The sequence below is a fragment of the Triturus cristatus genome, chromosome 2_1 (genome assembly GCF_964204655.1).
Source record: "Triturus cristatus chromosome 2_1, aTriCri1.1, whole genome shotgun sequence".
NCBI classification, from domain to species: domain Eukaryota; kingdom Metazoa; phylum Chordata; class Amphibia; order Caudata; family Salamandridae; genus Triturus; species Triturus cristatus.
This window is the reverse complement of record NC_140581.1, coordinates 23,506,684-23,520,114: the sequence shown is the minus strand read 5'-3', so window position 1 is coordinate 23,520,114 and position 13,431 is coordinate 23,506,684. Positions and strand designations below refer to the sequence as shown.

At 46.3% G+C, this 13,431-nt stretch overlaps 1 protein-coding gene across 7 annotated transcripts in view; it reads left to right on the top strand.

Moving 5' to 3' along the window:
- The window catches only part of LOC146863633 (uncharacterized), a 337,769-nt gene that overhangs the window by 289,942 nt on the left and 34,396 nt on the right, over positions 1-13,431 (top strand). For all 7 annotated transcript variants that reach the window (XM_085627704.1, XM_085627702.1, XM_085627701.1 and 4 more), the window contains one exon: positions 11,268-11,330. In XM_085627704.1, the coding sequence (XP_085483830.1) occupies positions 11,268-11,330 (63 nt within the window). The remainder of the gene's footprint in view (positions 1-11,267; positions 11,331-13,431) is intronic.

The following is a 13,431-nucleotide window of genomic DNA, read 5'->3' as shown; positions in this document are numbered from 1 at the left end:
CCCTCACTTACTCAGAAATAGTTGCATGTGATCTCTGCCCGTCTCTCTCTCCCATCGATTGCAGTTGGCACTCTAGCTGCGCTGCCCTCTGGCTGGCCTGACTCATCCTCGTTGTCCTCAAAATATGTTAGTTCCACATCTGTACCTTTTTTCGTGGCAAGGTTGTGCAGCATTGCACAAGTGGCAATAATCTTGCAGGAGGTGATGGGTTTGTACTGGCGTGCGCCTCCGCTCTTGTGCAGGCAACGGAACCTGCTCTTCAGTAGTCCAAACGTGCGCTCCACCACATTGCGTGTTGTTTTGTGTGCCACGTTGTATCGTCTCTCACTCTGGGTTGCTGGGTGTAGGTAGGGAGTGAGGATGAATGAACGGCATGCATATGCACTGTCGCCTGGATGAGTAAAAGGGAACCATCAGTTACATGCCTCTATACACTATGATTTGCAGGTTTCAAGGGGCGTCACTGTTACTTACCTAGCAGGTATCCCTCTCCGAATTCTCCGGCACTCAGTCGTGTGTAGATCCCACTATTCTGGAAGATGTAAGAGTCGTGGGTGCTCCCAGGAAACTTTGCAACAATATCTGTGATGATGTTCCCTGCATCACAGATCACCTGCACATTGATGGAGTGGGTGGACTTCCTGTTCCTGTAGATGTGCTCTGTGTCAGCTGGTGGACAGATTGGGATGTGTGTACCATCAATACAGCCGATGACATGGGGGAACTGTGCCATGTGATAAAAGTCTGTTTTTGTTTTCTGCAGTGCAGCCTGTGTGTTTGGGAAGCTTATGTAGTGGTGCATTCTCTGCATCATGGCATCCAGGAACTTCCTGAAGAAACGTGACAGGCAACTCTGGGATACCCCACCCACCGCAGCTATCACCACCTGATAACTGCCGGATGCCAACAGATGTAGGCTGCAGAGCACCTGCACATGTGGGGGTATGGCGTGCGCCCTTCTTATTGGCTGGTCCAGGAGTGGGTGTAGGTCCCTGATTAAGTCCATGATGGTTTCGGGGTGTAGCCTGTACCTCTCATGTATCTCTGCATCAGTCAGCTGGAATAGTGTGATGCGCTGTCTGTAGATTTGTTCCTCCCGTCGCCACACCCTCAGTCCTGCTGCCTGTAGACGTCGGCGCCTTGCAATGACGTACATAGCGGCCATGTTGTCCACGCTGTTGCATTTTGGGATTGCTTATGTGCATTGTTGATGGTTACCACCTGCTTTCAATCCGTGTTAATTACCGACTCTTATTTACCGATTTTCCTGGATTTCTTAATTACCGACTGCTCCTACATGTCATTTTAATTTTTACCACTTCATATTTACCACTTCATATTTACCGAATCGTTAATTATGTATTCGGTAAATATGAATCGGTATTTTAGAATTCGGTAAATATGAATCGGTATTTACCGCCTCATATTTACCGAAAAGTGGTTTTTGGACTCCTACATCTCACTTGTCTGAATACCGGTCGGTAACGGCATATTTACCGAAAATCGGCCGTTACCGACCGGTATTTCGCTACCTACATGAGGCCCTTAATGTGGCTTAACGGCGCCTTTTAATTAAGGTGAAAGGTTTATAGCCACAGGAATGTCAATAAAAGTGATGTTTCCTTGGTGATAGGGGCTTGTAAATATGCCCCAAAGTTTGTTTCTCTGTCTGATACTACATCATTTGGAAAACCAACCCTAGTAAAAATACCAAAGAGGGTCCTAGAAACAAAGAAAAGTAAAGTGACATGCACAAGGACCATTAAGAAGTGAAGGCATGATGTAGGTCCCTTTTAAGATACATTTAATACAATAGATTTCACAAGTGTAAGCTAAACCTAATAAAACTCAAGGACTCGGCTTTGCCATTACTGTAAAAACTGCCCTTCCAATCTGCTGTGGTGGACCAGGAGCCATGTTTTACCTTTACACAGCTAGAATGTCACAACCATTGCTGCAGTCCGTGGGGTAACCCACTGACTTTTAGGCCTTGGAAACCCTAAGTAACATATACTATGAACTTACAAGAAAGTTAGCTTGTGCCAATTGGGTATACGCCAATCACATGTATGTACTTATGGTTAGGGCACAGGCACTGAGGTCTGGTAAAAAAGCCTTAAGGCACTCACAGAGTCAAAAAATCAGCAGCATCAAATCAGTTCAAATCTTTGGGGATGACTATACAAAAAGAGGCATTTGATTACGTTACTGTAATAGGTTTTCTAAATAAAGCACTGGGCAAACATTAAGTGCAGATATAGATGTGTGAAAACCCCACTGCTAGGAGTATTCAGGTGATCTCAAGAACAGAAATATAATTGCCTCCAGCTAGAAGAGTCAGCATCCAGTTTAATAATTGGAACTGCAGGTTTTAAGACATCAATTAATGCATATTCCTTATCAACAGAAGACCCTGGTATCTTATTCCATGATCAGTTAATTAGAGAATCCAATTAATAAACCCAGCTCTGTGACAAAAGAGAGTATTTAGAAAAACAGAGAAATATTGCAACAATCCCCCAACACATTAAACAAAATATGGCTTGTCCTTTGGGTTTTGGTACAAGAAATAACACTGTCTGCATAAGGGGAAGTCTTTTAAGGGTCATTTAGGGGTGGGGGTTAAAGGGCATCAGTCAAGACCCAGAGGCCGCTGCCTCTGCCCATCCATCGGATTCGTGCCCCAATTTGAGATGATATACTCTGACATTCTGAAGACGGACCTCAGCTGAAGCCTCTATCAGAAACCTGTGCGGCAGCCCCAGGACACTGAGCTCAGCACTATCATAATCAGTTGTTAGCAGCCCCAGGACCCCTATCTCTGACTGTTAGAACCCTTTGTGGCAGCCCCAGGACTCCTAGCTCGGGGAACAACCTTTACAACGCAACTTTTACAACGCACTACCATTACAACGAAACTATTACAACGCAAAATCTGTTACAACGCATGCCATTACAACGCAAGTCTTTACATCGACTTGCACTAGATGGCGTGCTAACATTAAAAATAGTGTAGTTTACTATCCAAACACCTTCCCTACTGCAACGTGGACTGGAGTTAGAATAGTAAATTACCCTTTTTTAATGTTAGCACGCCATCTACTGCAAGTCGATGTAAAGACTTGCGTTGTAATGGCATGCGTTGTAACAGATTTTGCGTTGTAAAAAATGCGTTGTAACGGCATGCGTTGTAAAAGCATGCGTTGTAACGTCATACATCCCCTAGCTCTGACTGTAAGAACCTTTTAAAGACAGCCCCAGAACCCCTAGCTTAGCACCCTCAGAACACTTTGTAAGCAGCCCTAGGACCCATAGGTCCAGCTGTCATAACCCTTTGTAGGCAGCCCCAGGACTCCTAACTCTGACTTTCAGAATCCTTTACAGGTAGCCCCAGGACCCCTCGATCAGCACTGTCAGAATACTTTGTTGGTAGCCCTAGGACCCCCTAGCTCCGAATGTCAGAACCCTTTAAAGACAGTCCCAGAACCCTTAGCTCAACACCATCAGAACACTTTGTAGGCAGCCCTAGGACTAGGACCCATTGGTCCGGCTCTCAGAACCCTTTGTAGGCTGAGGCTATGGAACTACGGTACTCCTTTCTAGACAGTTTCACTGCTATTGGGTCCTTCAATTTTATCGCCAAACCAATGGCTTTCCTCTTTTTCCTACATTCCACTGTATACCACGCGTTCGCCTTCAGGGGTCTGAGATCCGCTGGGGGGTTCCCTTGGGTGTTTTTGAGGAAATACTTTCCTATTTTATCTGTGAAATTTTGGTACTGGCCCAATAATTTGGGCCCCAGAGAGTGAACCTCTCCCAGATCCACCGCTGCGAGGCTGGAGGTTTCTGCTTTAACTAAGTCCCCAATACTATTAATTTTCCCCTCTTCACATTTTACCACGTCCCATCTAAGTTTCCGGTTACAATTAGAGGGGAGGACATCCTTGGTGATCAGCTCCATCCCCCCGCTCCTACTAATCCCATTAGCCCAGTTGATTCCCATACATAATGGGTTATGATCGCTATCTGAAGACTGCCTGACCTCCATATCTACTAAACTAGCCCATGAATGAACATCTAAAAAGATGTAATCGATACGTGATGGGCAGCCTATCCTATTATAGGTCATTGCCCCGTTACGATCAGAAGTGGTCCGGCCATTTAATGCCCGTAGATTATGTTCCAAAGCCAGTGCGTTCAACTGTATAGCTATGGCAGACCACTTCTTAAGGGCCAGTACTAAAGGGGGTATAGTCTGTCTCCAGTCCTCTGAGTTCAAACCCAATACATCCTCGTCATCCAGGGGTTCAAATGTACAGTTAAAATCACCCCCCAACAGGATTTTGGACCTAGGTGGAAGCTCAGACAATTTTACATCAAACAGCTCAATTGTTTGCGAGGTTGAACCCCCCTGTACCCCTCTTGCATAAACACAAAACAAATGAACAATACCCCCGCGTGGGCTTTTCAGGGAAATATGCAAGATATCATTGGATTGGACCTTGTGTGTAATAATAGTACAATTCAAATTCACCTTTACCCAGATGAGCAGACCACCTGAGGGGCGGCCTTTTCCTATGGAAACTGCTGGGACAAAGTATGTAGAGTACCCATTTTTATATTGCGGGGACAAACTCCAAGTTTCCTGAAACATACAAATATGGAAGGAGTCAATGAAGTCATTCCATTCCGGAGTTATCAACAACTGCCTGTCCAAGGTGTTTTACTGGTTCAGGCTAAACCAACTGTTATGTAATTCTGATAAGTCTGAAATTATTTGTTTTGGCCACAGTCCTGGTGTGGAATGGCGTAATTGGTGGCTTCAGGACATGTCTCCTCCCACCTGTCCAGTTACCACCGTAAAAAATCTTGGGGTAAAAATGGACGCGGACATGTCCATGAAGGCACAAGTGCAATTTGTAGCCGCCACCTGTTTCGGACTACTGAAAATGATGAGGAACTTTCTCCCTCTCATCTCAGTTTCTCATAGTAAAACTGTGGTCCAAGCTTTGATAACATCTAGGCAGGACTACGTCAATGCTCTGCATCTCGGCCTCCCTGACTACTTAGTAGGCCGTTTGCAGGTGGTACAGAGCCGTCCTGCTGGTTGATCTTAGAACTCATATGACGCCCCTTTTGATGTCCCTGCACTGGCTCCCAGTGCTGAAAAGGGTGATTTTTAAGGCTCTGGTATTAGTCTTTAAAGCCCTTCACAATGTTGTAGCCCCCTACATTAGGAGCAGAATTCAGCCATATGCCCCTGTTAGAACTCTGAAATCCTCAACTCAGAAGCTGTCAGTCGTGCCAAAATTTGCACGATCTCGGTTGGGCAGACGGTCGTTTCAGGTGACTGCTACTAAGCTGTGGAATAATCTGCCGCCTCTATTGAGACAGGAACAAGTTCTCCTCAGCTTTAGAAGAAAATTAAAAACCTGGTTGTTTCAATGAGGGCAAAGTTCCCAAAGCCGCCCCAGCTGTTCTGTCAATAGGATTAAGTCAGCGCCGGGACACTCGTAAGAGGTACAAATACCCCTATAACATAACATAACATAACTAGAACAGCGACCGGTCAACCTTGATGGCTATCATCGCATCTTCACCAAAAGAGCTCTTGCCTCGTCAGCTGGAGCACAAGTGGCACAGATTTCCCACCAACAAGAGAATGAACTTTATTCATGGGGGGCAGACGCTGCTGGGCGGTGGGGGTTGGGCTTAATCTAGCCCATCACTTGTACACCCCTATAGTTAAAACCTTATATATATCGTCTTATTTCTACTCGCAACTGCCTTATTACTAGGCTAGCTATCAATGGAGACAGAGGACAGCCTTGAAGTGTTCCACACTCTTATGTACAGGATTCCTACCTTCTACCATTTGTCAGTAGAGACCCCTGTGGAAGCTGCAGGTCAGTTTTTCCGGTCTTTGTAAAACCGTTCATTGGGTTATGCGCCTGCTGCAAATATTTACATGCAATCTGCAAAGGCATAAGTGTGGATCCGAGTAAGTTTTAACTCAATCATTCATACAAGCTCTGACTGTCAGAAATCTTTTCAGTGAACCAGGACCCCTAGCTCTGGCTGTCAGAAATCTTTGCAGGCAGCCACAGGAACCCTAGCTCCAACTGTCTAAAGTCAATGAAATAGGTAACACTGAATTGGGTACTTAATTAAAATGATTGAATGCCTAAATATCTACTGAGTTTTTATTCTGCTCCTTAAGTGGACATCACTTCTGTCATTACACATATATATTTCATGCCTTTCTTGAAAACTTACAGAGCTGAAGTAAAATGCTTTCATGTCTCATTTTATCTGTTTGGATAACTTGGAAGGGAAAGTTTAACAAATCTTTGTTTGGCTTCAAGGCCTGTTGAGTCTAGGCGCTACACATGTGATGTTGTTGACCTCTAATGAAAGCTCTCGACCAGCGTAAAGGCACTGTACGCGGACTGAGAGTTTTTGCCAGAGCTGGTGCCAAGCAGCAGGAGTGATTTACTGTCCTGCACACAGAGTGTTTTGCTTTGGAAATGTGTGCTGTTTCACAAAGCTATAACCTCTCAGCACCACTTTGCCTCATGAGGCTTTTAGATGGTGTTCTAACCAGACTTTGCATAAATAAGCTAGCACCCACTGAACACAGGCGCAAACAAGGGTTGATGCATTGGTTTGCCCCAGAAACGGAAGCTTTGCAAATGGGGTGGAGTGTGGTGCAGTTCAATGCAGATATCCTATGCATCTGACCTTCTGCAGTTGTCTACGCATAGTACTGAGGGTACGTCACCAGTAACCATTCTACACAAGATGGTGGCCCCTCTTCCATGTCCATGGTGTGAGGCTGTGCATCGTGCAAGGTCGGACCGGTCAGTCAGAAGACGTTTGCCTTTTGTCGATATGACGCTTTTGTTTATCGGTCAGGACCATCACTGTCCTCCTTTCTTATTGTATAAACAGGATATACTATCATGATATCCTTTGGAGTCAAGTTCCAAAACTCGGGCCACATTTCCTTAATTTTGCATATATATTAAGAACCTTTTTTCACGCCATATCATTCAGAGTTAAACAAGTTATAATTTCTTCCTTTGGATTACATCGCTTTAGTGACTAGCACCTGGGCCCAGACATCCGTTCCTTTTGCCCGCGACCTCTCCTCTCTTTTACTTCATTTGGGTTCATATGATACCTTCTCTGCTGATGCCGTTCTAACTAAGCGTCTGGAATTTCTGTGGCTCTCCTGATGAAGGCGTAGTGTACGCCGAAACGTGGGTAGAAGATCCATCAAGTAGCCACTTCAGTCACCTGTCTCTATATTTCTCGTTTCCAATTCTGTTTGATATATACTGTATGAATTTTGTCTTGTTGTTTTGTCAATGTTCATGTTTGCCCACTGCACTATGTACTTTTGTGCGTTATGTTGGGATATCCTTTCATGTATATAATTAGTAGACTGATGACATATGTTCTAAAATGTTTTTAAATTATTCTGTATTAAAGAAATAGAAAATAGAAAGACACTTGAGATGAGATTGCTGAGTGTGCGCTACATGTCCCAAATACTTTTCATTCAAATCTGTGATTTTTAATATTTTTTTTAATCCTGTACTGATTTTAACTGTGTGTTTTAAAATGTGCTAGCCCTTGCGTTATTTGCACAAACATATGGTGTAGTAGGCAATCACAAGCTTACCGCGTTAAATCTGCCCGCCCTGGTCCATCCCGGCTGTGTGCCGTTTGTGTGGAGGGCGGCGCAGAGCGTATCAGTACAACATCACTTCCGGTCTAGCGGGCAGAGGCAGTCCGCCGGACTGCCTACTAAAGACCAATGTGCTCGCGACCGCGCAGCGGACGCGCGCAGCGGGCGCGCCGCTGGCACGCCTAAGGCAAGCCCGTCTGCGCCCGTCCGCGCCCAACCGGGACCAGGGGCTAGAAACCCTGGCGCTAAAGGGATTGAAGTAAGGATTATATACTCCAAAGAGGAATTACTGGGTTTGCGTACGTCTGCTAGCACTGTATGCACACATGGTATCAATGTCGACAACATGGCATCGACATGTAAACACTGTAAAGCAACATTCCTAGGTAGGACACCTACCACTAAGGAATCTAAAATACAGCTGGCTTTATTAAACCGCTGGTCAATGGCCAAACATAAGCATGAGATCCGCGATCTTCTTAGTGAAAAATCAATTGATGCATTATTTCTGACTGAGACGTGGCTAAATGAGAACTCGACCCCAGATGTAATCGATGCAATCCCGACTGACTATCTCCGAGCAAGACAGGACAGGGTGGGCCAAAGAGGCGGGGGGATCGCCACAATTTACAAAGAAGACATGAAATACGAGGTCAAACAAGCAGGCCTAGATAACTGTGAGGCATTCTTCTTCACTCTGTCCATAGCAGAGGGCAACACCATGACTGGATTTATTATCCATCGCCCAACTGGCCAGATAACGCAGTTTGTGACTAGTCTGGAGGATAAGATAGTACACCCAGCCCTGAGACATAATAAATTCCTGATACTGGGGGACCTAAATATACACTTCGATGACACAGATAATAAAGAAATAAGTACAATTTGTAAGGATCTGCTCACGCTAAACTTAACGCAAACACATCAAGGGGGTCACATATTAGATTCTATTTTTACAAACTCCGCTGAGGTAGAAATAGGGGTACCTTGGCCAGTCCCATGGTCAGATCACTATTTAGTCCCTTTCACAGTGCCATCGCACAGGAGGAAGGTCCAACAGCCTAAAGAGGTAATCACCACCAGAAAGTGGAAGAATTTTAACCCTACATCCTTTACACAAGCTCTTGGGGAACAGAAGCTAACGCTGGATAAAGATATCAACACAGCTAATGACCAGATAGAGACATGCATCTCCAATGCACTAGATAAGGCTGCACCTTGGAGCACTAAAATCCCCAAGAGGGCTAAGGTAACAGCACCATGGTTCAATGATGAATTATTAAAGGCAAAAAAAAGTTGTAAGAAATCAGAACGCATATGGAGGAAAACCTATAGTAATAGGTCAAAAGAAGAATATCATAAAGAACTACAAGCCTAACACGCTCTGATTAAAAAAACTAGATGTGAGCTCTATACGGACAAAATAGAAAAAGATAACAATTCTCACAAAGAAATGTTCACAATTTTGAAGTCCCTCATAAACCAAGAAGAGAAGAAGGATATTACAACCTCTAAAGAGATCTGCAATGAAGTGGCTGACTTTTTTGCAAATAAAGTAACTAAAATATATGCGTCCTTTCCAACAGAGGCACAGCTGGGCAGTAATCTGCCCGCTGTTAACCACGAGAAGTTTGCAGGAGTAACACTGAATGAATTCAAAATCCAGGAGAGTGAGGAACTAATAGCCACAGCAAAAGGAATAAAATCGGGCTCCCCTCTGGACCCGGCACAACCAGAGAGAGTAATGGAAGGGATAGATATGATCATGCCGTACATCACTGAACTTATCCTCCGCTCCTTCCGGACGGGAACAGTCCCAATGAAGTGGAAGCAGGCCATCGTTAAACCACTTAGGAAAAAACCCACGCTGGATTACACAGTACTGGATAACCTACGCCCTATCTCACTACTCCCATTTGTAGCAAAGATCGCAGAAAAGATTACTAATAAACAGTTGGTGGAACACATCAACAATAATGACCTATCACACCCTTCTCAGTCAGGTTTTAGAACGGCACATTCCACGGAATCAGAACTACTAATGGCGACAGAGACCTTGAGAAAACATGGTGACGAAGGGAAGACAGCTACGCTGATCCTGTTGGACCTCAGCGCAGCGTTTGATACCATCTCACACCCACTGTTACTTCATAGACTAGAGGCTTGTGTCATCAGGAGTAATGCCCTTAAATGGCTGACTTCGTTTCTAGCCGAACGGAGCTTTCAGTTGCCCAACTATCACACGGATCTGACAGCCACCCTCTACCCCAAGGGGTCCCACAGGGATCCATTCTGAGTCCCACCCTCTTCAATATGTATGTGGGACCACTCGCAGATTGTGTAGAGAAACATGAGGTATCGATCGTATCTCATGCGGACGACACACAACTAATCGTAATGTTATCCCAAAACAAAGATCAGGCAGCGATCCACTTTACAAAATGCTTAGAGAAGGTTGCAGATTGGATGACAAGCCACTGCCTCAAGCTAAACGAGAAAAAGACTGAAGTGTTAATTTTAGGCAAGACACCTACTATATGGTCATCTGCGTGGTGGCCAGAAACACTGGGCCAAGTTCCCCTCCCTATAACAGAGGTAAAGCATCTTGGAATCTGGGTTGACTCCAAACTGTCTTTCGACAGTCAGAGCCGAAAGGTTGCGGGAAAGTGCTATGGGCCATGAAAACCCTGAGGAAAGTTATAGATTTGTTACCATCTAAAGCCAGGAGAACCATAGTTCATGCAGTAATCACCTCACAACTAGACTATGGAAGTGTACTATATTTGGGTGCCTCCAAAAAAGGATTAACTAAACTACAAAGGGTTCAAAACGCAGCTGCGTGCATAGTCCTCAGCCTCCCAAGGAGAACTAACACAAAGAAGGCCTTGACTACCCTACACTGGTTGCCAGTAGAGAAAAGAGTTGTATTTAAGGCAATGTGCTACTGTCATCGCATCCTCGCACACAAAAGCCCTAGATACCTCCAAACACTACTGACCAGATATATCCCTGGTCGAAGCCTACGATCCATGGATAGGGCCCTACTGACTGTCCCTAGAATATTTAGGACCAGAATGGGGGCCTGCGCCTTCAGGTACCTAGCAGCTAAACTATGGAACACCTTGCCGATGACCATTAGAACTGAACCCAGCGAAAATGTCTTCCGCAGACAGCTGAAGACATGACTGTTTACAAAAATAGATGATTGAACAGCCATCAGCCTCGTAGGTACAGCAGTATACTCGTCTTATGTGTCTCAGCGCGGGGACACACCGTCGGTGTAACCAGGCGCTTTATAAATTAATAAATAAATAAATAAATAAATGTATTTGTGTGTACACTGCGTTCCTTAAATCATGTTTGTAGTTATATGGTCTGTTCATTGCCATACACCTTGAGTTGGCTGGGGGTTCCTTCTGTACAATTAGGCAGCCTGTCAGTGCCAGGGGAGTGGAAGACAGTGAAAGACACTAACAGCAAGACATACATTGTTGTGCTGCATTGCATCTTCAACATTTGCAGCAAGTGCAGGTCACTGCTACTTCAATAACCTCTGCTTTTTTCTCCTTTGCAGGTAGAGGGGGCGGTACTGGGACCACAAAGGCCCAAGGAGGAACAGTGTTGTGGAGACACAGTGGTAAGTACAGCAGATCTCACCAAGGTGCTGCTCTGTCCACAAACCTCTGCTGAAAAGCGCCCATGTGAGAGGCCACAACCTATACAGAAACACAACCCAAGATGGCGGCATGTAACTCTGCAGACCTGAGATTGTAGTTCTGTACTGGGACTTGTAGTTTTTCTGCTTGCGTCTGTCGGAGAGGACTGATGGCTTCTGTTCTGTCGGTTTCCCATCTGAGAGCAGGATTCACTGAGCCCAACGGGTCCATACATTGAGTTTTTTGCCCTGTTATGTGCATTAAATATGCAAATGGTCCTGCCTTTATTGGCTTTTGTTCTGCCACTGAAGCCGGCATGCTGAGTGGTGGGGAGCAGTCTCCTCGACAATGTGCCCCCAAGAGACACTTTTTCCTTCTCTCGTCCACACAAAAGACAAGTTGTGCACACACCCACAGCACATTGTACACTCACTGGGGTACAAGGGGAGGGTAAGAACCCCAGTACCCCAGTTATTGGGAACCAGTTGTCTTTTACACTTGAAGACTACTACTCTGTCTGATCACCAGGGTACAGGAACCCTTGAAGGCAGAAAGGTGGAGTGAGTAAAGTGGAGAGAGTCAGGTGCAGTTAGGCACTTTGGTGTAGGAAACGAGCCCCCGAGCAACAGCAGGCTTAACCTCAACCCAACAAAGCACACACGGAATGTGCACCAGTGCGGCTTGTCATTAAGTGTCTCGGAGTCAACACACTGGAATTCGGAGGACACCATTCTGGTGGGCAGCGGCCTTCGAACTGGAGTCCTGTGCCCTCCGTACTTGTGTCCTGGAGCCTCCATGCTGGAGTCCTGTACCCACCGTACTGGTGTCCTGGAACCTCCATACTGGAGTCCTGTGCCCTCCGTCCTAGTGTCCTGGAACCTCCATACTGGAGTCCTGTGCCCTCCGTCCTAGTATCCTGGAGCCTCCATACTGGAGTCCTGGGTTCTCGGTACCCGTGTCCTGGAGCCCCATACTGGAGTCTTGAGTCCTCTGTACGGGTGTCCAGGGGCCTTCCGTACTGCAGTCCTGGGGCCTCAGTACTTGTGTCCTGGAGCCTCAGTACTAAAGTGCTGGGGCCTCAGTACTGCAGTCCTGGGGCCTCCCTACTGGTGTGCTGGGGTCTCCGTACTGTGGTCCTGGGGCCTCAATACTGGTGTACTGGGGTCTCCGTACTGCGGTCCTGGGGCCTCAATACTGGTGTACTGGGGTCTCCGTACTGCAGTCCTGGGGCCTCAATACTGGTGTACTGGGGTCTCTGTACTGCAGTCCCGGGGCCTCAATACTGGTGTACTGGGCTCTCCGTACTGCAGTCCTGGGGCCTCGACGATGTGTGCTCATGAGACACTATTTACGCTGCACATGTCTCTTGACCACAAAAAAGAAAAGTTGTGCACACACCGACAGCATACTGTGCACACACTGGGGTTTGGGAGGAGAGTAAGAACCCGAGTACCCCAGTTATTGGGAACCAGCTGGCTTTTACACATGAGGACTAGCACAGTGTCTCCTCACCAGGGTACAAGAACCCTTGAAGGCAGTAAGGTGGAGTGAGTAAAGTGGAGAGAGTAAGGTGCAGTTAGTCACTTTGGTGTTGGAAACCAGCCTCCAGTCCCCCAAGCACTAGCGGGCTGAACCTCAAAGCAACACAGCACACACGGAATGTGCCCCAGTGCGGCTTGTCATTAAGTGTATCTGAGTTCACATACTGGAATACGGAGGACACCATACTGGTGGGCTGCGGCTTTCATTCTGGAGTCCTGTGCCCTCCGTACTAGTGTCCAGGAGCATCCATACTGGAGTCCTGGGTCCTCTTTACGGGTGTTCAGGGGCCTCCATACAAGAGTCATGGGTCCCACGTAATGCAGGCAGGTCGCTCCCCACACTGCGCAGCTCCACCTGACTGCGCCCATTCCCTACTGCCTCCGCTGAAGCGTGTTTGAACCCCCTGTACAGCTGTGCCTCCGTTCGCCACCTTGGTACGGCCTGCTCTGGTTTTCCTTTTAGTGTGCACAGTGTGATTTTTGTGCTTACTGCATCTCTGTTTCTTGTCTGCTCCACTGTTTGTCCCTGTGCTATTTTTCC